At 42.5% G+C, this 25,464-nt stretch overlaps 1 protein-coding gene across 3 annotated transcripts in view; it reads left to right on the forward strand.

The window, feature by feature from the left end:
- The window catches only part of LOC308103422 (uncharacterized protein), a 52,088-nt gene that overhangs the window by 19,569 nt on the left and 7,055 nt on the right, over positions 1 to 25,464 (forward strand). For 2 of the 3 annotated variants that reach the window (XM_080453378.1, XM_080453379.1), the window contains exons 5-10: positions 2,800 to 2,886; positions 3,662 to 3,773; positions 6,235 to 6,256; positions 6,368 to 6,455; positions 7,765 to 8,069; positions 10,669 to 10,813. In XM_080453378.1, coding sequence (XP_080309504.1) covers positions 2,800 to 2,886; positions 3,662 to 3,773; positions 6,235 to 6,256; positions 6,368 to 6,455; positions 7,765 to 8,069; positions 10,669 to 10,813 — 759 coding nt within the window. The remainder of the gene's footprint in view (positions 1 to 2,799; positions 2,887 to 3,661; positions 3,774 to 6,234; positions 6,257 to 6,367; positions 6,456 to 7,764; positions 8,070 to 10,668; positions 10,814 to 25,464) is intronic. The other variant, XM_080453380.1, reaches the window with a different exon arrangement.

Consider the following 25,464-nt stretch of genomic DNA (forward strand, 5'->3'; position numbering starts at 1 on the left):
GAGCTCTCATTTTGATCAATGTGATAACCTATTCTGTCCACCATAGCTTTTCAAATAGGATGGCGCGCTCACAACGCACAAGGCTATCGGCTACTCGGCAAGGGGTGCTTGCTTGCCTCGTGGCTCATTCTGGCGTGCCTTATTAATAATAATAATAATAATAAAACTTTATTTATATAGCACCTCTCAAAACTGGGTTACAAAGTGCTTTACAAAGAAAACAGCAAAAGAAAAACACACAAAACAAAGAAAATGTAAAATCAATGCAGAAAACAATGCAGAGATGCACATGAACAGACCACTTTCATACTGGTGCAAGACCAGTGGAGATAGAATAAAGTCATCGACTAGGGCTGGGCATTAAAAGCTAATCTATAGAAGTGGGTTTTAAGGAGGGATTTAAACCGGGGGACAGACTCAGTGAGCCTGATCTCTAGGGGCTGGGCATTCCAAAGGGTAGGGGCTCTGAAGGCGAAGGCCATGCGACCTTTTGCATTTAACGGACCCTTTGGAATGTCCAGGAGAGCGTGGTTAGAGGATCTCAGACTACGTGTAGGCACATGGGGGGAGTAGGTCCAAGATATAGGCTGGAGCAAGACCTAGCCTGGCCTTACAAGTAGTGAGTAAGATTTTGTAACTGATTCTAGATTCAACTGGGAGCCAATGGAGGGATGCTAGAATGGGTGTGATATGATCAATTTTTTTTGTACCAGTTAAAAGACGGGCCGCAGCATTTTGAACCAGCTGAAGGCTGTGGATGGATTTTTTTGAGAGGCAGGTGTAGAGAGAATTACAATAGTCTATTAGCTTCAAGACCTCACTGTCTGCCTGCATGCTGACTTGTCCTCGAATCTGAAATGCTTTAAAAGGTCATGCATTTGTTGTAAAACCTTGCACATACGCTGAAGGAACCAAAATAAGTGCGGAATAGCATACACAGACATCCCAAATGAAAAGCAATGAGCCACACAACTCAACTACACACACCTCTAGGTTGCTCTGTTTTGTAATAAGAGATTGCTGGGGTCTATTCCTCCCCACAGAGAGGGACACTCTTACTTTGGGAGAGTTTGCTAAATGTGTTTTGTCTGCCTGTCTACATCAGTCTGTCTCTCCCTCCCTTACTTGGTCTTGTCTGTCTGTCTGTCTGTCTGTCTGTCTCTTTCTGTCTGTTCCTGTGTCATGTCAGAGTGTCTCTCTCAGTGGATGGCTGTTTCTGTTCCCCATTCGTCTGGAAGCTGCCGCCCACAGGCCAGCAGTAATCTCATTTTGTCCTTCTGCCTGTTTGTACTGTTGCCTTGGTAACTCTCCTGCTGCAGAGTAGAGGACTCTGTGTGTGTGTGTGTGTGTGTGTGTGTGTGTATGGGTGGGGAAAGAGAGAGAGGGTAAAAGTGAGAGAGCGTACCAATACGAGATACATAGTTACAGTTTCATTTTAGATGGGTTGTGGTGAGAGAGAGACAGAGACCGAGAGAGACAGAGAGAGTGAGTGAGTGCGTGTTTACAGAGTAGGACTGCTAGAGGAGAATAAAATATGTCAGATGTTTTCAGGCTATGGGGACAGACCGCGCTCTGGGTGTGGAATCACCACAATAATAACCTTGTTCCCAGGATTCCTCCTACTAGAGAAAGCCTGGAACAAGCTCTTTGATTCATGTGTGAGCTGCTGTAATACTACCCATCCTCTCATTGGTCTGTTGAGTTGTCAATCAAAATGTCAATAGGAATTGAAAAGATGATACTTGATCAGTTGTAAATAATAATTGGTCTGTTGACTTGCCGTTTTCCTGGATGAATGTCAACAACAGAGTGTGAGGAGGAAAGTGAAATCCTTCAGAACTCTTTCTTTCCTTCAGAAACTAGTTCTGCTTATCCAAGAAAAAACGGTGTTGTGGTCAAGCCTACCACAATAACTTCCCATTGAGATTGAATCATTTTTTCCAGAGGGCCATGATGTGAGCAAAGGGCCACACATTGGACAATTGAAATCAAACTTGAAACACATAGTGCTGAATGGTGTTAAAACTGGATGAATTTGGTAGACATGACTACTTTAAGATAGGGTCAACACATTTTCCCTTATTATTATTCTTCTTTACAGATGCACTGTATCACTCACAATATCAAAGACATTGATCTACAAGCTCCACTAGATCCCTGTTGGACCCTGGTAGGGTTTATGTGGCTAGGGTATATTGTGGAACTTTTAGACCAATCTCCCAGCACCAGATCACTCAGATCTGACAGTCCACTGTACATGAAGACTCCACGGTCTAGCACAGTAAGGACGAGTGACCGTGCCTTTGCTGTGTTGGCACAGACGTTGTGGAACAAACTCCATTTGAGGATCAAAGCTGCCCCCACCCGAGGGACTTTTAAAAACATGCTTAAGACCCACCTTTTTACTGTAGAGACTCCTAGGTTCACTTGTTGTTTTGTGTTTTGTGGGTTGTGTGTGTGTGTGCTTAGTTTTCTACTCCCTTCTGTTGTGACTGTCTGACAGTTTGACTGAGTTCTTGTTTGTCCTAGTCTAGTCTTCTTTGTCTTTTCCTATGTTTTTCCTTGTCTCCTTCTTTTCTCTTTCTTCGTACTGCGCCCCGGGCCAGTGTAATAACTGGGTGGGGAGCACACTACAAATCCTGAACCTATGAACCTAAAGAAGCCTTGTCACAGATCACCAAGTGTTTACAACCAGTGTTTTTGAACAACACTCTTTTGCAATATGTCAGCATTCATTATAATCTGTATACTATATTATATTATGATTGTGTTGCCGTCTTTAACTACTGATGCTTCCAGACCAGTGGGCTGTCCAGTTCCTACAGTTGGAGAAACTCTATCATGAGCGTCTGTTGTCTAATCTTTCCGCCCTGCAGGAGGACTGGGGTACTGCATGCAATATCTGATTCTTGTTTGCATAATTTACAATGCAAAAGTGTGACTGAAGTCCTTTATAGTTAGGGGCACGGTGGCGCAGTCGGTAGCGCTGTCGCCTCACAGCTAGAAGGTCCTGGGTTCGATTCCCGCCGGGGACGCTGTGGGCACTGGGGGCGTGTCTTCTCCTCCGCGTCATCAGCGCCCATACCCTAGGTGGGGTTGGCGAAAGGGCCTACTCTGTGTGGAGTTTGCATGTTCTCCCCGTGTCTCCCAGGGTAGTTAATACCCTCACAAAAACATGTAGTAATCCTGGTCACTATACCGCCTCCCCCATGACAGCCGGGGCGCCTGATGGAGGGGAAGGGAACTGGTTGGAATAACGTGTTCCTTCCACGCGCTATGTCCAACCAGGGAAACTCCCCCCTGTCAGGTGACAAGAAGGTCAGTTGGCTCTCATGCCTGAAGGAAGCATGAGCTCGGCCCTGGCCTCCCTACTGTGGGGTGACAGGTGTAATACTGGTGTAGGGCTGGTGTAGTGCCCAGGATCACTTAGGAAATTGGCACCGGGTGAAAAAAAATGGGTTACAAAAATCGCGGGATAAAAATTTAGTTTAAAAAAAGAAGTCCTTTATAGAAGAGACAGAAAGTGTGAGTGTGTGTGTGTGTGTGTGTGTGTGTGTGTGTGAGTGTGAGTGAGAAGGAGACGTAGTACATTGATTTAATCTGCGTATGTGTACTGTATGTGCATGCCATGTTAATAGTTTACATGTATGTGTTAACCCAGAAAGCCAGTGGAAGGAAAAGAATGCCACTGAAAGCAGCGTGACAGTTGTGACCAGCAGTATTGATGAGGAACACATCGAGGTCCTCAGTCAGATTTGTAGGACACATCACAGGTAAGTTGGCACACTACTTCTCAAATATTTTCATGTCAAGGACCCCCAAATTGATATGCATTTGGCCGCAGACGCTCATCTGAAAATATTTTGTGCCAGGAAACCCCATAAGAGAAGATTTTCACAACAAGCTACACGCTGACAACGTGTCGCAATTGGCTATTTCAAGTGTTAAGGTGGTAAAACTGATTTTGATGCTATCTCCTTTAGCTGGGGACCCCCTGGAACCCCCTAAAAGGCCCCTGGGGTCCCCGTACCCCACTTTGACAACCAATGAGTTAGTATAGATGTAGATAATTGTGGATCAATGTGGAATCCTCCCAGTTACTTTGGAAGAATGACTTTCCCTCTGGCTCACCTAGTTTTAGAATGTGTACTACAGAATGTACACACGACTGAATCATGGTGTTATTACCTTAACCACATGAACCCTAATGTCTCTAATCTGGGCATTGGCATCGGCTATTTTTGGCGAAGAGATTTGGTGTAGAAGGAAAAAAAGGGACTACTAGTGTAGACCCCTTGGGGACCACTGTCAACTGAAGTACGGTTTAATTAAGTGGTTAAAACCTTTTTTGTTAGCATAGAGCAAAATCCTTTGTGAGCAGTTTTTAGACTCTACAGCCATCTGAAAGCAAGGCAAGTGGAATTTCTCCAGGTGGGTCCCAGACAGATTTGGAATGTCGGCTTATATTATGTTCTGCACTCGACACTTAATTTCCTCCTTTTTTTCCCAACTGACATTCCAGTTGATTCATTTCTACCAGACAAGATGAAAAGGTTGGTAGGATGTGCCGAAGATCAGTTCCGAGAACCCAGGGACCTCAAGCAGAAACCCTACCCTACCAACCAAAATGGTCCCTGGTCCATTTGTTTGCATTTGTACACTCTCAAAGTTACAGATGGATTATAAATGAACCCTGAGGATTTTACGTGTAGTGTAGAGTTCTGGAAAAATATACAGTTATTACAGTATGAACTGTAAAATATGTAAGAAGGTGTACAGACCTTTGAAAATAGATATATATATTTTTTAACCTAGGAGATGCATAGTGCATATTCTGCATAATGCTGTGGGGCTCATTCTAGACTATAAGATGCTGGACACACAGCAGGTAAGATGAATTAATGAAGGCCCTGCTTGTTGTATCTTGTGAGGAACCAATCCCACAGACAGCAGCTGTAAACTATTTGCTGTATGCTATATGGTACTGCAAAGCCAATGTCTGTTTTTTGAGCGATCATTTTGGTTCACTCATCGTCATGTTTACAACTAATGCATGCCTTTTTAAATCTCTTGAAAATAAGGCAGTGCACCGATAGCGAGACCTTGAAACCCGTGAGGTGCGTCCGAGCGAGTCACTAGGTGATCGAATGCCTAGGTCGAGCAGCTGATGGCCTCACACGTCTATGAGCGTGCCATATGAGTTGGCAAGACGCGGTGGACGAAATAGGTTATCATGTGAACCAAAAGGAGCGCTCCCTCCACAATGCCTCACTGTGTTTAGCCAATCATCGCGATTTGGAGCAGGGGCTTGAGGGTTCTTTCAGCTTCGGGATAGCATACCTGCCAGCTGACTGTAAATGCCTTTCAGGATTTGTTTATTTTTACAACGCCTTATCTTTCGGCTTGTTCCCACACCAGTGTTCCCATGTTGATGACAGGAAAGTAAACAACTTTCAGCCTCATTTCAAGCCATCTCCACTTCTTGATTAGTATCATGAGACAAAAGTATCATGACAAACTTTTTCAGAACAAATTTTGTCATAGTTTCCTGCCAATTCCTTCCTTCCAATATCCTGCGTGACCCTGAGAGTCATGGACCAAACAAACCTTTTAGCATGGATTTAAAAAAGATTTTCAAAAAGATTTTCTCTAGTCAAACAGATCCAGATTTGCAGTTTTTTTTAAATGCTTAATGGCTCCAGTGCCCCAAGCTCCTGGGTCTGTCTGTTTAATCAACTGCTGGTTATTTGACATAGACTGTCACTGTTCAGCCAACCGGTTCAGCTGGAGAACAGATGCCCTCTGACACTTTTGTAGCCCGTGGACATTTTAACGCTTAAACATGTCAAAGTGAGATGCATTACAAAAAATGATCTAGTCTCACCTCTCTCTTCCTCTTTTTTGTCTCTCTCGTCTTGTCTCTGTATGTTCCAGTCACTCTCTTCCTCTTTCTCTTTTTCTGTCTTGAGAACACAGTAAAATCCTTACCGTTAATGTATAATATAAAACCAGAAGACAGAAAACCAAGACGCATAATTCTGTGACTTTTTTGTGTCATCCTCAATTAAAATGTATACATACATTATGTTTTAACTTGTCAAATACAGTAAATCTCTCTCTCTCTCTCTCACACACACACACACACACACACACACACACACACACACACACACACACACACACACACACACACACACACACGTTTACTCTCTGCCTCTCTTTCTCCCACAACAGGACATCACTTTGCACAGAAAAGGTAAGATGACTTTTATGTCTTCCCTTTCGATCTATTCATTTCCTCTTTTTGTATGATGGATAATGTATGGGAAATCGGGAACTACATTGTTTGTTATCATTGTTTCAACAGAGCATCTCAGACACCATGTTGACAGACATCCAAAGCATAGCGAGGCAGTGTGACATGAATGAGATGGCACCACCCCAACATGACAAAGGTAAACAAACACACATACTTTATATTTATATATATTATCAGGGGAACCAAGAGACTAGTGATTGTTGTGGTTAAGACATGATCCCTTTGGTACGAGTACAGTTTGTTGCTCCTTAACCACGTGAACCCTAGCATCCCTATTCCGGAGCGAACATTCAGTAAAAATAGCTGTTGTGAGCTTGTAGGTCGGCTATTTTCGGCAGAAATATTTAACGTAGAGCTAAAACGGGAGCGGATCTAGTATAGAGCGCTCAGGGACTCTGTTCAACAAAGTAAGTGGTTTGTAAGGGTTCATTGTCTTGCACAAGATCACTCTGCTACCAGATACCTGTCTTAGTGAAATGTCATCTGCTGGCACTTTGGGAAATAGAAATAAGTTAGAAACGATCCCGGGGATCAGGTTGGCCACTGTGTGCAGGTAAATAGTCACGTTGCAGCTTGTCTGCTGTAGGCTGCAGAGGCCTTTAGGGCATGGTCATTTGGTCACACATACAGTGTGGATCAAAAGCTTCAATGTCCTGGTTACATCCATTCTATGGGAGCAAAGGGGTGGAGCTTTGTGTTGCGGCCCATTGACGTGTCACATTCAACATGTGGAGTGGTGATCTTTGACCGGGTGTAATAGGAATGAAGTGCATGGTTGACCCAACTTGGAAAGTTTTTTGCTTGTAGTTTTCAAGTCAACCAGCATAAGCCAAATAGATTGCACACCAGCAAATCAGCACTGACTAACAATCTTCAGGACAACTTGCGTTGGTTACTTTCCCTTCCTTTCTACTCCCCTTCAGATGCGGATGTGTGACCGTGCTCTTACCTTGCTAGCATGGCCGCCATGCTCAACACACTGAGTTTCACATGTTTGGTTCCCCAATGCAGGAGACTGAGTTCTAATCTAGTTCGTTAAGGGCTTTTCAGATGGGGAGCGACACAACGCCTGCGTTCTCGCTTGGATCAGTGGCGTCGCACTGAGCTCCTCGTGAATACACAGACAGACAATCGCTCTGCGAGCAAGTGGCAGGCTATCTAAGCCTGATGCAGCTGTATCAAATCATTGTCCTGCGCCTCGCATAGAAAAAAGCTGACCACAATCCAGCTCTTGTCACCGGCGGGCGTGTGCATGAAACAAGCACAAACGCGATAGTTTCACTGGAGAGCGCCCACTTGTCTGCTCCTCCTGTCAGATTACCCACGCCTTCCTACTGCCCGCTCGCCTCTCATTGAAAATGTATTACTACCGGTATGCGCATCTCTCTGAAAAGCCCTTTGAATGAATATTAAATGTGATCAATAATCAGTGGCCTGTGTTCCAGTCAACGATGCTCAAATGGCACACAGGCATGAGGACGAGGAAGAAGAACAGCAAAGTATGACAACAGAATCAGAGACCTCTTCACAACAATGCGCAGGCCTCCGGGAGGGAGGTGGCTGCGAAGAGGGCCAACAGGAGGAAGACGAAGAGGAGGCGTACGAGGAAGGACAGGAGGCGGAGGAGGAGGGGGACGGGGAGGTGCTGGATGAGGCGACCCCGGAAGAGGAGCAAGTGAAGGTGGAGTGGCCAGCAGGAGTCCCCCAGGCCTCAGTCAAGGACCTGGTCAAACTGTCCCACAAAGAGGAGGTAGGAATACATTGTCTGTCTGTCTGTCTGCCGTTTTTACATAGTATAGGTGGTGATAGTTCCCCCTGACCGCTATTCAATTCAATTCAATTCAATTCAATTCAATTCAATTCAATTCAATTCAATTCAATTCAATTCAATTCAATTCAATTCAATTCAATTCAATTCAATTCAATTCAATTCAATTCAGTCATGATGTCTAATCACAAAAGGTTGTCTCAAGACGCTTTACACATCTCATTACTTTTTTTAATTGGTGAGAGTGGGAGGAAAGAATCAAACATGGGTTTTCGTGACCCTTTAAAGTCCACATGCCGACCCAGACTTCTCCATCTGTCTACGGACACTCCCATAGAAGTTCACTCTTCTCCCTCAATGAGATCATCATCACCGACATCTGCCGGTTCGAAGACTTTGGGGTCCACCCATGTTAACCACTTAAACCCTTTATACTTAGTTGACCGGTGTCCCTCATGGGTCTTTAGGCCCCCTCCTTTTTCTCTTCCCCAAAAATATCTGATCTGCAAGCTTGATGCGATGCGTTGTGAGCTTTTAGGTCTGCTGTTTGCGCTGAATGTTCGCCTCAGAATAGGGACGCTAGGGTTCATGTTGTTTAATGGTGTGGTCCCACACTTGGGAAATAAATCCAGCCAAAATGCACTGATTAGTGAGCTACAGCAAGCCTTGTGCCAAGACACCTCCCTTCTGGCTGAAACAGTGAGCTGCTGGAAGGGTTTTTCTTGAAATGGAAGATATTCCAAACAAGTGGTATGGGCCGAACTTTGTGATGGTCAGGATAAAAAAAAGCCTTTATGTATTCTAGTAGATGTTTGACCAGGTTTGGTATGGGTGGGGTCTGTTCTTTCAGGGGGAATTACACAATTGTGTCAAGGCAGTTCCCCTTCACACCTGACAGGCTACAGCAGACATAGAGAGACAAACCTAGCTACTACGGTCATTTTATGCTGGATAATCCAGCATATGCTGGATAATCCAGCATACTGGGATGCTTGAGTATGGGACAGGGTAGACACTGAGGGTGGTATTTGAACAAACCTGGGAGGAGCATTGTGAGGGGAGACAATAGTCTAAAGCGGGGCAGCCATAGCTGAATGAGTAGGGACTAGGGAGCCCACCTGGGAAGCAGAAGGTACCAGGTTCGATTCTCGGCCTCGGCAATGTGTCGAGGTGTCCCTGAGCAAGACCCAGCACTCAGGTGGGTGAAGCTGAAAATGGAATTTCCCCCATGGGATGAAATAGATCTAACTATTATTATTAAAGGTCAAATTATAATTGCTGCGTCCGCGTAGCCTCGTTATCTGACATAAATTTAAACACAGGCTCATGCCCTTAGGGACATCCGCGTGCATCCCAGGTTTTATGACCACATGTACTTTATGGGGTGGCAGTGACTCAGGAGGTAGAGCGGCCGCTTGAGCTTGAGAAATGACGTGATTTCAATAGACAGCATACAGTATAACCAGGGGGCATATGTTATGGTTTCTACTCCATGGTTTGTTTTTTAGATTATAATTGGTTCAGAGGGTATTTATCTTTAATATTATTGTTTTTTTTATAAAGCTTTGGATGGGCTTCTTCCTATTATGACTGACCTCTCCTGGCTGAAGTTGTTGTTGTATAAAAAAGTGATATACACACATCTCATCTTTCTTTGTCGAATGAACATAGATTCCACGATAGCAATGTGTCTGAGTCAGTAAAATATTATCATCTTGACATTTTTACATGTATTCTGCCTTTCAACCATATCAAATTCAATTCCCCTTGATACAAATTCCCATAAACAATCTGAAAAGTAGACTTCTCATAAGAATCCATTATTTTGAACCAGAGGAGCATTATAGACAGGGAGAGCAGTTCCCAGGACCTTCTGATACATTAAACGGCAATAACAATTGTGGTTCCAGTGCTAATAGAGGGCTGGACAATTAACCGGAAATATATCGAAACCAGTATTTAGAACCAAAAACAGACAGACAAAAAGGTTTTTACATTATTTTATTATTGTTTATTGACGACAAATCAACATGAAAAAATTCTAATACATTTTTTTATAAAAGAAGGGGTACAAGAACTCGTTTGTGCCATCTGCAGTGGATATTTTAAATAAAAATGTTTTTAAATAACCCTAGCTACGACCCAATCCCTACAGCCAATGATCACTGTTGCTGTGGCATGGGAATGCATTTTATAGTGTATTTTATTGCATTTCTGTATTCTATGTATTAGTTGTGTCTTGTGTTTTAATATTTTGTACTGGTTGGCAGTTTGCCAAAGGCAAATTTCCATTTTATGTTAAAAGTTTTCTTTATCTTTATAATCCACTAAATCAATTAATCTGATTAACCACTTAACCCTGTATTATACTTCATTTTACATTGGTGGCAGATAGAAATAGTGAAAATCTACAACCTCACAACGCATCGCATTGTGACGCGTTGTGAGTTTGTAGATATTTTCAAAAATGTTAAATATTGTTCATTGATCATAATCAAGGCAAATGTTTTAAATAATTGTTCATATTGATTTCAGTCAAGTCATCAGCTTAAATCCTTTTGTTTTGCGTCTCCACCCACAGAGTTCTTCTCCAGATGGTCTGGTTTCCATCCTGAAGAGGAGGAGAGAATCTCTGGACGGACTGCCTCCATCAGACCCTGCTGATATCAAAACCCCCTCCAAACGCAAGGTCCGCTTCATTGAGCCAGAGGACGCCATGGAGCATGGTACACACGCATGCACGCACACACAAGTATTTGCACAGGAATGAACGAACATATTCACACATGCTATATATGTTACAGGGAAATTGGCATTCCAGGTAAATTGAAAGAGGAGCGCTTGTTTTTACCACCCACCCAGGCAATTCTGTAGAACCAACGCTAGAGGGCAATGAAGCCACACGCATGCACATGCGTGTGTGCGTGTGCATGTGTGCGCACGCGTGTGCGTGTGTGTCTGCATGCGCGCACAGACATGCACACACGCACACATGTGTGTCGTCGTGGATAGTAACCCATATAAAGATCTATTCTCCCCCTATCGGGTTACAACTCGGACGGCGCTGATTCGACTAGCAGACCTTCGGCCGGTCGGCGCGGGCACTCGCGCCTGGAGGCGCTCGGGCGCTCCTCCTCGGCCTCAAGCTCTGCTGAGTCGGCGCGCCTCCGTCATGGACAATAACTATTATCACGTGTGCGTGTGAACGCGTGTTCAGCGTTCCCCTAGCGTAGCTTCCTGGTTGCTGTGTGGGGGGGAACAACAAAAGCCAGGTCCGCGCGTCGCATCAAAGCCCCGCCTCGCGCCACCTCCTCCTCCGCCTCCTCCTCGCGCCGCCTCGTATCAAAGCCCCGTCTCGCGCCTCCTCCTCCTCGCGAGCCTTGCGTAAAAAAAAAAAAATAATAAAAGCCCCGCCTCGCGCCGAAGCCCCGCGCCTAAAAGCAAGCGCTCCTCTTTCAATTTCCCTGGAATGCCAATTTCCCTGTGACATATACACCAGTGGTGGAAAAAGTACTCAAATGTTTTACTTAAGTAAAAGTATCAATACTGAAATGTAGAAGTACTCTGTTACAAGTAAAAGTCTGGAATTCTAAATGTACTTGAGTAAAAGTACAAAAGCATTGGTATCAAAATGTACTTAAAGTACCAAAAGTAAAAGTACTAAAATGTTTGAAAATAGCAAATCTACAAGCTCACAACGCGTCCCATCGTGACGCGTTGTGAGCTTGTAGATCGGCTATTTTCAAATAGCCTAGGTATACAATTGGGCTAAAGTGGTTAATGTATGTTTTATAATGTAATAATTGATATCTGCAAAGTAACTAGTAACTAAAGTTTTCAAATAATTGTAGTGGAGTAAAAGTACAATATTTGCCTCTGAGATGTAGTGGAAATTGTAAATACTCAAGTAAAGTATAAATACCTCAAAATTGTACTTAAGTACAGTACTTAAGTAAATGTACTTAGTTACTTTCCACCACTGCTATACACACAGTTTAGTTGTAACTTAAGCATGTCTGTATGTCATGCAATCCCAGCAAGCACAGTCAGGACCCGGACCAATCAGTGACGTCTCGATTGGGGCCAGATCAAGTCAAACCAAGACAAGTCAGATCTGGCCCAGAATATCACCTGATTTCAACCAAAATTAATCCTGACTATCCTGACCACAAAAACGGACGTCCTGGACGAATCAGAGAGAGCCCGATTGAGGCCAGATCAAGTCATATGATAACTAGTCAGATCTGGCCCAGAATATAACCTAATTTCAACTAACATAAATCCTACTGACAGAATATGTTTCCACTGAAAACTCACAAATAACGTAGTTTTCAACCCTGGTCTGTTGTTATTGAAAATCGGTTATTTGCCAGCCTTACAATATCAACTAATTTGCTTTGTTTGATTTACAAGCTGTTGTAATTGCAAGATTTTGCGGAGGCATAAAAAGCTTTCTGAAATCGCGCAACACACCACTGCATAATATCTGAATAAAATGTGATGCACCGAACATGTGCGCGATGCTATAATAATTAATAAAATAGCTAAACCAACTTATATAGTTAATGGTTTAACTTTGGTATAGGAGGACAGGAGTATTACAACTTGCGGACCGTGCGATCCGGGAGGAAAACCATCCTCTCCACGTTAAATCCTCCATTCGGCAGTTAGTCACTTATTATTTTTAAGGGGAAATAAATACAAAATGAAATGGTAGCGACAGAATAGGCTGAACAATGTTTAGATTCACTTATCAGAGTGAAGTTTATGGGGGGAAATTTGTGTGAGTCTATTTTCACCTGCTGATCAGTGATCAGTCTGTCACAAATGTAGCCAGACGCACATATGCATGCGTTCGCGCGCGCACGTACTACACCGAGCTCGTTCTCTCTCTCTCCAACATGTGCACCCAAGCAGTAAGCACCCCTCTTAATAATAATATTATTAATAATAGGCTATTCATTTTAGTATTAATGCAATTTCTACAGAGGTTTTCTAGATACCCAAACAAAAAGACTATCTTACCAAAATAAAAAGCTAAGCAAAAGAAATGTGTAATTGTTACAATTGAAATTTAAAAGGGGGGTTTACATTAGTCAAGACATACAGACATGAACGTTATATGGTTAAATTAATGTGGATAGGACAAGTTTGGTGGGGGGTTTGGGGGTCCTCCACATAACGTTTTAACAAAGCAGGCTAGATGCAATTTCCTTTATTCTGGTGCACTTAACAGGGTGTTTGATTGCCCAAAAATAGAAAAACAATCCGGAGCCAAGAAGGAGACAGGGTTTAGGAGGAGTCTCCTGATAAAACCAGGAGTGTTGGCAGTTATGAATACGGTGTCCTGATGACGTCCTGGAAATTACGTCAAAATCATCCCCATATCGGCTGTGATATGGCCTTGTCGTGAACGTCGTTTGATCCGGCGCTGCACTGTTAACTGTCCACACAGTGGCTGCTGCACTCTGCAGGGTTCAAAACGATTTTCTGATGATGTCTTGCACCGCCGATCTACCTGATATGCCCATATGGAAAACCCTGATGTCCTTTTGTGCTCATATATGGAGCTGACTACTTTTAATATAGAATAGGCGTGTATATATATATATATATATATATATATATATATATATATATATATATATATATATATATATATATATATATATATATATATATATATATATAAATAATTGACAGTTGGGTTGGGTGGATTACCAAAGGATTTGGCAACTCAATTTCAATGCAACTCTCTACCAGACCCATATAGAGAGTCACGTTTTGATCTCGTCGCAAAGCGGGCTGCTATGGGCTGTAGTTCCAAACATTGGAACTTCCTCATTGAGATAGACCGAGCATTTTCGCATTCCATTCTTAGGTGGGAGTCTATGCCAGTGTCGTCACTCTCATACTACATCACGCTGCTCGCTACCAGCCTTTAAAAGCTGCCAGCACGATAAGTGACACTCCTGCTGTCTAATCATTGATGATTACACTGTCACTGACTAAAACAAAGCCACGGACGCAACTTGGGACACGGAGAAGAACTACTATACAGTAAGTGTTATACATTTTTTCCTAACTTAAATTTACATTGTAATTAGCCTTAGATCAAGACTCCCGTAGATTTTTTTTTTTATCGATTTTGACATGTTCTATCTCTACGAGTCTTAGCTACCCCCCCCCCCCCCCCCCGGCTTGCCCTGGAATGTCAGCTCCAAAGCCCGTACTTCTCCAAAAGTGTACACATGCAAAATATAAGGTGCTTACCCGCTTGCCCCACATGTTAACTCGGTGTCCGGCGTGTTTGTGCAATGTATTGGTCCATATTTTTCAATAAGGAAGTGTTTTAATCCCGTGGCCGATTCTGTCGGAAGTTCTCAATTAGCGGTAGTGACGGGGCGCATCTGGTGAAAACCGGAATTACACTCAATGTAAACAGGAAGTAAACAAAGGAGGGAAATGGCGTTCGGCCATAGACGGGATTAAAACGCTTCTATATTGAAAGATATGGACTAATATATTGCACAAACATGCCGGACACTTAATTAACATTTGGGGCACGCGGGTAAGCACCTTATATTTTGCATTTATGCATGTTTGGAGACGGGGCAGTGTGTGGTGTAGCCTACTCAGTGGTGTAAAGTAGCCATGGTTCACATGACGCTGGTATGACAGTCATGTTTCAGGGCTATGGTGTAAAGTAACTAAGTACATTAACTCAAGTGCTGTACTTAAGTACAAATTTGAGCTACTTTTACTTTACTGGACTATATTTCCAATAGTCTATACTTTTACTTCTACTCCACTACATCTGAGAGGCAAATATTGTACTTTTACTCCACTATTATTTGAGAAACTAGTTACTTTGCAGATATAAATGAATTAATTACCTTAAAAATAAAATATTACTATTTTAAAGATCTACAAGCTCACAACGCGATGCATTGTGAGCTTGTAGATCTGCTATTTAAAAACATTTTAGTACTTTTACTTTCGGTACTTTAAGTACATTTTGATACAAAACTTTTGTACTTTTATTCAAGTATTTTTTTAACCCCCCCCTCTCCCCCCTTCTGACCAGCCTGGATATTCTTCCTGAGCTGGGTTTTTTTTCTTGCTATCGAGGGGACACTGCTGTCAAGTCTACAAACTGGGGACACTGCTGTCAAGTCTACAGACTAGGGACACTGCTGTCAAGTCTACAGACTGGGGACACTGCTGTCAAGTCTACAGACTGGGGACACTGCTGTCAAGTCTACAGACTGGGGACACTGCTGTCAAGTCTACAGACTGGGGACACTGCTGTCAAGTTGACTGGGGACACTGAGAACTACAATATACAGTAAGTATAATATATTTTTCCTTACTTAAATTTACGTTGTCATCATGCACACTTTCTTTAATTGTCAGCCATAGATTTCTGTAATGCAACCCCCCCTCTCCCCCCTTCTTCTGACCAGCCTGGATATTCTTCCTGAGCTGGGTTTTTTTTCTTGCTATCGAGGGGACACTGCTGTCAAGTCTACAGACTGGGGACACTGCTGTCAAGTCTACAAACTGGGGACACTGCTGTCAAGTCTACAGACTGGGGACACTGCTGTCAAGTCTACAGACTGGGGACACTGCTGTCAAGTCTACAGACTGGGGACACTGCTGTCAAGTTGACTGGGGACACTGAGAACTACAATATACAGTAAGTATAATATATTTTTCCTTACTTAAATTTACGTTGTCATCATGCACACTTTCTTTAATTGTCAGCCATAGATTTCTGTAATGCAACCCCCCCTCTCCCCCCTTCTTCTGACCAGCCTGGATATTCTTCCTGAGCTGGTTTTTTTTCCTTGCTATCGAGGGGACACTGCTGTCAAGTCTACAGACTGGGGACACTGCTGTCAAGTTGACTGGGGACACTGAGAACTACAATATACAGTAAGTATTATATATTTTTCCTTACTTAAATTTACGTTGTCATCATGCACACTTTCTTTAATTGTCAGCCATAGATTTCTGTAATGCAACCCCCCCCCCCCCTCTCCCCCCTTCTTCTGACCAGCCTGGATATTCTTCCTGAGGTGGTTTTGCTGTGGTTTTTTTTTCTTTCTGTCGAGTCTACAGACTGGGGACACTGCTGTCAAGTCTACAGACTGGGGGGACACTGAGAACTACAATATACAGTAAGTATTATATATTTTTCCTTACTTAAAGGGTAAGACTACTTTAGTAGAGGTTTGGGTTGTGTAGTTACCTTGCCATGATGTAACTCCAAAGGTGGGAAAGAAATAAAAAATAATTGCTCCATTGATTAGAAATTTATAATTCAAAATATGCTCCTCATTGACTTACATTGTACGGTGAAACAGCTCTCAAGTCACTCTTTTAGCACATAAATGAACCCAAACATAGCTGATTCAGACAATATAGAGCATCACCAAATCCAGTACTGTTTTTTTTTTTTTTTTTAATGTCAACTTCCTGTTGATTTTACTATTTGAAGATCTGGATCCGGATCCGCCGATCCAGTCCGGGTTTTCTACTTATTAAAAATGGCAAAATCAAAATCAACAGGAAGTTGACATTTTTATTTAAAAAAAAAAACAGTACTGGGTTTGGTGATGTTCTATATTGTCTGAATCAACTTTGTTTGCGTTCGTTTTTGTGCTAAAAAGACTGCCTTTAAGAGCAGTTTTACCGTACAATGTAAGTCAATGAGGAGCATATTTTGAATTATCAATTTCTAATCAATGGAGCAATTATTTTTTATTTCTTGCCCACCTTTGGAGTTACATCATGGCAAGGTAACTACACAACCCAAACCTCTACCAAAGTGGTCTTGCCCTTTAAATTTACGTTGTCATCATGCACACTTTCTTTAATTGTCAGCCATAGATTTCTGTAATGCAGCCCCCCCTCTCCCCCCTTCTTCTGACCAGCCTGGATATTCTTCCTGAGGTAGTTCTGCTGTGGGTTTTTTTCTGTCAAGTCTACAGACTGGGGACATTGCTGTCAAGTCTACAGACTGGGGACACTGAGAACTACAATATACAGTAAGTATTATATATTTTTCCTTACTTAAATTTACGTTGTCATCATGCACACGTTCTCAAGACAGTCCCTCTTGCACACTTTCTTTGTCAGCCATAGATTTCTGTAATGCAACCCCCCTTTTGACCAGCCTGGCTGTGACTTGTTTCTGAGGTGGTTTTGCTGACAAGTCTACAGACCAGGTGGTAGGTGTAGCCCACTTAGTACAGAGTAGCTTGCTACTTAACATGGCTCACTGGTGAGCAGTGCATGGGGAATCTACCTCAAAACCATCTGCCGCTGAGCCTTTTTTTTCACTGTATGTGTGGCCCACCTCATTGATGTATACGCAGAGACGCTTGATCTCGCAAACCCTTTCCACAACAACACTGTTGATGAAGATGGGTGCTTGCTCTCTCCTCAACCTCCTGTAGACCACAATCAGCTCCTTGGTCTCGTTGACATTGAGAGTGAGATTGTTTGACACTATAGTGATGTCAGATTGACAACTGGCAACAGGCTGACTCGTTGACAGCGCAAATCCCTCAGGGGGCTCCTGTATTGAGGTTCAGGGAGTCTGATATGATATTGCCCATTATGACCACCTGGCGGCGGTTCGTCAGAAAGTCTATTATCAGTTGCACATGCTCGTCCAGCTTGAGGTCTCTGAGTTTAGTGTAGCGCCTGGCTAGGGTTGAATTCTGAGCTGTAGTACACAGACAACATGTGTATGTATTTGGCTTTCTGACATCCAGGTGAGAGGGAGAGGGAGGTGTGAAGTGCCATGGCAATTAAGTTGTAAGTGGATTAGTTTTGACAGTTCAAATTGCCAAGGGTCCAGCAAGACGGCATGTCTCACTGGCCTCTCAAAGCATTGCATGCTGAGTACTAGGGTGAGGGAGACAGGTCCCAGTCATGCAAGTGCTTGTTGGGGGTGGACATTTTGAAACCTGCGGGAACCATGGCCTGGGAGAGGTTGAAGTCTCCACCCGCTGGTCCGCACATGCTTTTAGGATGCAGCCGAGGATCCCATCTGGGCCCTGTAGGCTATGACATTTTCTTTCTTTTTTTTTTCTTTTCCCCCCTCTCTTGCAGGTTTCAAGAAACAATTAATTGACTGGTAAGTTGCAATGGCACAAAATTATGCCTGTGAGTGGAAGCGCTCAAACAGGAGGCTTACTGCCTTTATTGAAGCGGCTGACAACACAGACATTATAGACAGTGACACCTCACTAGAGGGTGATGTACCACCAGAAGAAATTACACCAGCTGCGATGAGTGACAGTGATGAGGAGTGTGAGGAGTGTGAACGTGTTTTTTTAAGTGACTCTGAACCAGAACTTTGTTATGATGATGATGATGTTGTTGCTACAGAAGTGGAGGCAGAAACGCTTCACAAAGAGCTGGCAAAGTGGGCCACAGAAACGAGGCAAACGGACCATGCAGTCAATAAACTCCTTAATATTCTTCGGAAGCATGGGCACAACCTTCCCAAAGACAAACGCACACTTCTTGCTACCCCTCGGAAAGTACAAGTGAAGGAACTGTGTAATGGCCAGTATATATATTATGGAATACAACAAGGTGTTGAACGCTACATGTCTGTATGTCCTGCATTCTCAGGAGACATTGAAATGGCATTCAATATTGATGGGACTCCGCTATTTAAGTCCAACAGGACACAGTTGTGGCCAATACTGGGACAGTTCCACGAGTCTAAACCGTTTCTTATTGCGCTTTATTGTGGTAAAGGAAAGCCAAATCCTGTTGAGGACTATGTTTTAGACTTTGTGGCAGAGCTCAAACAGCTCCAGAACAGTGGAATTACACACGAGGGGAAAGTGCACACATTCAGGGTGAGGGCTTTTCTCTGTGACGCACCTGCCAGGGCCTTCCTGAAAAAAATCAAGGGCCACAATGCTGTCCATGGATGTGAGCGCTGTATTGAAACTGCAACTAGATCAGGTAACTTGCAGTCATTCCTGTCGATGGATGTCTTTGAGCCGAGGACTGATACTATGTTCAGCCAACTCCTTTATCCCAACCACCAACATGGGCCATCACCTCTATTTGGTGCTGGCATTCTGTGTGTCAAGCACTTTGCTTTGGACTACATGCACCTTATATGCCTTGGGGTTATGAAGCGCATGATACATTTTTTGTTGTCTGGCCCCAATAGCTGTAGATTAAGACCACGAATAAGAGATCAATTGTCAGAAAGACTACTCATGCTGCAGGGTGCAATGCCTGCAGAGTTTGCAAGACAACCCCGCTCGCTGAAAGACTTGGACCGGTGGAAGGCAACGGAATTGAGACAATTCCTTCTCTACACTGGGTCAATTGTGCTCAAAGACTTGGTTGAAGAGCCCTACTACGACCATTTCTTAAGTCTGTCAGTTGCCACTTCCATTCTCCTGGAGTCAGATGCTGCAAAAAGACAGGCCTATCTCCCTTATGCCAAGGAGCTCATGCAACATTTTGTAACAAACAGTTCGGCGCTGTACAGTGATGAGTTTCCAGTGTACAATGTGCATTGTTTAAAACATATTGCAGATGATGTAGAACATTTTGCCTGTTCATTAAATGACATCTCCTGCTTCCCCTTTGAGAACCACCTCCAGTCCGTGAAAAAGATGGTCAGGAAAAGTCTGAACCCTATAGCACAGATCACCAAGAGAGTGACTGAAAGGCAGCTTGTGAACAGTGACATATTGCGGCCCAAACATAAATGTCACTTTGTGTCAGCCAAACTGCCAAATTCCTGTTTCCTGCTGAGGAATGGTGACTTTGCCTTTGTGAAAGACAGTAGACCAGAAGGCACGGTCGCAGTTGCTCTAATTGCACAGGACGACGCTGTGGACTTGTTTGAAAAACCCTGCAGCTCAAAGCTCATCGACATTGTATATGTAGAACACAGACTGATGACTGGAGCGGCTAGACGGTTGCTACAAAAAAAAGAACTGTATAGAAAGTGTGTTTGTTTGCCTCATTTAGAAGGCTATGCTGTGTTCCCGCTTCTCCACGACATGGAGTGATAGAACACGTTTTCCTGCGCCTCATCCAGAATGACTGACTGTTAATTTTATTTTGTATATATGCTAGTTGAATTTCGAGAACATGCTGTTTAGACAGATGGTAGTGTTTACATAGTATTGTAAGTTCATTTGTAGCAGGATTATTCCAATACTGGGTCAACTCAATGAAGAGATGTAAGTTCCCATTAGGAGTCTACAAATAACCTTTATTTTTGAGAATGAAAAACGAGGAGGGGGTAAAAAAAAGAGAAATGGGTAAAAAATACTGCACTCTCTAACACGGTATCACCAAGCCATCATAGGGCCTAAACTAAAGGTTGCCTCATCCAGCACATCACCAGAGGGCACGAGGTTCAGATCAAGTCAAATCAAAATGTGAATGTGCACAAGTAACCATAACTTTGTATTTACACTAACGTCAACAATGTTATTGGGTGTACAAGGGCTGCAACTATCAATTCATACTAAGTGCATTTCATTTTATTGTTCTAACTGGAGCCCTATTGTACTTTGTTCAGGAAAAATGACAGCTTTGCCAGCCGCACCCAAAAAGCACCAGGTGGTGGCGCCTGAAAGCAAAGGTAAGCATTTAAATCTTCTGTTCTGCCAGGACTAAGAATTTATAAGTAAGAAGTCAAATTATATTGTTTAAGTCTGACATCACTGCCGCTAGAGGCTGCCATTCCCCTGGGTCACAGAATAAATTATTTTTATTGGAAAATCCCAGTCATCTTGGACATCTTGTGTCCTAAGAACTGTTATAAAATATAAAGAAATTAGCCTGGCGACTTAACTGAAATGACGCATGTTGGTGCCATATTTTATCTTATTTTTTTTCCAAACACAGACGTTATCAAATGTAACTCGATATCATGAACAGTTGCATACCTGACAGAATCACCATCCTGATGTTTCTTTTGGAACACAGTTCTTGTATGACACAATCTAAGATTTCCCTGGATTTTCAATAGAAAGAATACTGACCCAGGGGTAGCGGGAGTGACGTCAGGACTTTGGGGGGAGTTGGAGTTGGTTATTGTGAAAAAGTGATTCCTGTTTGATGTGGAACAAAATTGTCTTTACAGAAACGATGGATACAGAAAGGGTTGAGCCGTCCGGTGCCATTACAGGAAATGAAAAGCAGAACAAAGGTAAAATCTCTGATTGCATTGTTGTAAAACTATTTACATTTAAATGTAAGTGAGTTAATTCTAAACTCATTTATATCTTGCAGTGCTCGAGCGATCTGCCAACCTGGAGGACTCCCCACTGGTTCAACAGAACGGTAACCTTTAGCCAGTACATGGATGAATTTGGAATAAAGTACTGTAGAAGTTATTCCAATTTCATGGATTACTAAATGTTTTGATTGGAGCCAAAAAGGTGATTCCTGTTTGATGTGGCACAAATTGTCTTTACCTTCGTTCTTTTGCAAAGTTTCCTACCTGTATGTAGGTCAGCCTTTTGTGCATCTGGTGTGTCTGTAAACTACAGTTTGTTACTCTGATTGCATTGTCGTAAAACTATTTACATTTAAGTGTGTTAAGTTATTTCTAAACTCATTTATATCTTGCAGTGCTGGAGCACTCTGCCAATGACCTGGATGACTCTCCACTGGTTCAACAGACTGGTAACCTTTAGCCAGTATATGGATGAATTTGGACTTAAGTACTGTAGACTTATTCCGATTGCATGGATATTTGAAGGTTACTAAATGTGATGGTTGGAGCCAAAAAGTGATTCCTGTTTGATGTTGTACAAATTGTCTTTACAGAAACACCAGATGCACCAATGCTTAGGCGAGGGAGGAGGGCTGTAGGCCTACTGAAGAAAAACCAAGGTAAACTGTCAGTTTGGATCTGATTACATTTAAAAATTTGTGAGCGTAAATTGCATTGTTCGAAGAATAAAAATGAACACTGAATCTAATTTACACAAATGGTGTCTTTACAGATGCACCAAAGCCTAGGCCGGTAAGAAAGGCGGCTCTAAAAAACAAAGGTAAAGATTGTCATAAAAACCTTTATTTAACAAAGTATGAGTACAGTACGTTGTTTTTAATCCAGGAATAAAACAAATATATATTTTTTTTTAAGTGCTGGAGAAATCCTGTGGCAAACTGGCGCACTCTCCACTGGTTCAACAGACTGGTAAACTTTAGCCAGTATATGGATGAATTTGGAATAATGTACTGTAGATGTTGTTCAGATTGCATGGATATTTGAAGGTTACTACATGTGGTGTTGGAGGCGGAAAGTGATTCCCGTTTGTGGCACAAATTGTCTTTACAGAAACACCAGATGCACCAAAGCCTGGGCGAGGGAGGAAGGCTGTCGGCGTGGTACTAAAGAAAAACCAAGGTAAATTGTCAGTTTGGCTCTGATTTCATTTTCATAAAACTATTTACATGAGTGTAAATTGCATTATTGTTAATGAAAGAATAAAAATTAACCCTGATTCTAATGATGTGACACAAATTGTGTCTTTACAGATGCACCAAAGCCTAGGCCTATAAGGAAGGCAGTCAATAAAAAGAATCACTGTAAGTTTGTCATTTTGGTACTCTGATTAAATTGTGGAAAAACTATTTACATTTAAACGTGAGTTTTAATCTGGTCCTCTCTCATTTATATTTTGAAGTGCCGGAGAGCTCCACTGATGAGCAAATGGACTCCCAGTCCCTACTGGTTCATCAGAATGGTAACCTGGAGGAATTTGGAATAATGTACTGTAGAAGTTATTCCCATTTCATGGATATTGAATGTGATTCCTGTTTGTGGCACATTGTCTTTACAGAAACATCAGATTCACCAAGGTGTGGGAGGAAGGCTGTAGTAAATAAAAAACAAGGTAAACTGTGAATTTGGCTCTGACTACATTTTCATAAAACTATTTACATTTAAAAGTTATGAGTGTAAATTGCATTATTGTTAATGAAAGAATAAAAATGAACCCTGAATCTACTGATGTGACACAAATTGTCTTTACAGAAGCTCCAAAGCCTGAGGCAATTAAGCAAATGTTTCCAAGCGCCAAACCCAATCCAGGTACTTTTCTTTTTGTTGACACATTGCACTATTGACACTGAAGGGTTGTGAGACATTTGAAATGGAGGATTCAAGGATGACATATTTTTACATTTCTTAATGAAGCACGGGACTACATGTCCCAAGAAAGTAGCGACGTGGAGGGTATCGCTTCTAATTCCATTGCACAGACGAACCCTGCATTGGAAAAAATAAACAAGATTAGAGGTAAGCCTTTACATGCAGTTGTGCGGCTTCATTCTTAATCACATTGTCTGTTGTGGAAAGTTTCTAAATTTGTTCATTGTCCTACACCCCCCCCCCCCCCCCCCCAATGGAATGAAGTACTGTCCTTTCCGATGTCGGAAGAAAGTAAGTATGACCATGCATAGATTAAATGATTGTTGTAATCAAAGATTAAGTAAACTGCTTCAATAGCACAATCTCTTCACATGTTGTCCTCTTTTGTTATGCAACTCAGTTCAGTGATGTGAATAAATGTAGAAGCAACTGACTATTGTTGTAATGGTGATTTTATATTTTCAGAATTTCAACGGAAAGTGCTAAACAAGCTCTTGGACTTGGAGGACCAGCTGAAAGAGCTTCAGGGACAACGAAAAGACTCCTTTGCTCTTAAGAGGATGGACTCTATTAGTGAATTTATTCTAATGGAGGACAAACTTTCTGAAGAGCCAGGGCTCCAGGAAAGGCTGGTATGACTGTCTTGATCTTTAGATATATTTGCCAAGCCACAAGAATTGTCTATAGTCAACAATGTATGTGCCACAATTGATAACTCAACAGCTATTCAACAAATATCCACAGATAGCTCATCTGTCAAGACTCGGGGGGAGGTCCTTGAGGGACTGTGTGACGAGTGTGTTGGATCGGTGTGTACTGTACAAAGGATGATGCGTAATTATGAAAAATAGTGCAAAATGACAGCTTGACCACAGTTTTGCAGTTCTTGTGGTCGTCCTTCTGTATTGTGTTTCATATTGCTTCTGTTTTAACCATTTCAGATTATTCACAAACAGTTTAATGGCAGGAATGAATATGAGGGGGACGGGAATGAAGATGGCCTTTGGGCCCACGGCTATCTTCTCTGCCGTTATAGGTAATTACAATGGTTACGATGGAATTTTATTTTTGTTTAAGCAATGTTTTGCATTTCTGACTTGTTTTCATTATTTTCTTTTTCAGAGTCAGTCAACCGTTGTAATGGAACAGCGACTGTGAGCGACACCACAGCAATAATTGCTGACTATCTTAAACATGCCCCTGGGAGGTCTGGTGGTGGGGGGTACAATCGACAGAGTGCGGCCAACAACGCCGCATACGATACCCCGTCCAGTTAGTACTAGTGTACACGCACGACAGACACGTTAAATAGACTAATTAAAAGGCCTGTATTTTTTGTTTGTACATGTTAAAAGGACAGAATTTTCATTTGTGCATGTTAAGGCACGACAGACACGTTAAAAGTGACTAATTAAAAGGCCTGTATTTAGGTTTGTACCATGTTAAAAGGACTGAATTTTCATTTGTGCATGTTAAGGCACGACAGACACGTTAAAAGTGACTAATTAAAAGGCCTATATTTAGGTTTGTACATGTTAAAAGGACTGCATTTTCATTGGTGCATGTTAAGGCACGACAGACACGTTAAAAGCAGTTTTTTTTGCTTTGTATAGGTGTACAGACACGTTAAAAGGAGTGTTAAAAGTATTGCATGTTTGTAAAGGCAAATACAAGGAATAAATCTTGAATAAAACTCCTGTTGCACTGCAGATTGACTGAATCATTGATATGTAGGTGAGCTTTGTAACAGAAGTTGTCTATTGGTCTTGGTTCAGATTTGGTGCCTTATACTTTATTAAGTTTCAAAATGCTAAGGTTGACGGTGAACTTCTTCCACCTCAGTCTCTCTCTGATTTTGAAGTGAAAGGAAAGCAAGTCCTGGTGAAGACGTCCAAATCATCCCCACATGGGCCTTGATCTGGCCCAGTCGTGGACGTCACTGAAAGACGTCATGATGACGTCCTATGACGTCCTTTGACGTTAAGGACTAGGCCAGATCACAGCCCATATGGGGATGATTTGGACGTCATTTTCAGGACGTCATCTGAGCGGCTTTTTCATCACCCATACTGGCTGTAACAGCGTCTGTTTAAGGTTGTCACAAAGCAGTCCTGGCAATGACATCCAAATCATCCCCACATGGGCCTTGATCTGGCCCAGTCGTGGACGTCACTGAAAGACGTCATGATGACGTCCTATGACGTC

The sequence above is a fragment of the Gymnoscopelus braueri genome, assembly GCF_963280865.1.
Source record: "Gymnoscopelus braueri genome assembly, chromosome: 16".
Taxonomy (NCBI): domain Eukaryota; kingdom Metazoa; phylum Chordata; class Actinopteri; order Myctophiformes; family Myctophidae; genus Gymnoscopelus; species Gymnoscopelus braueri.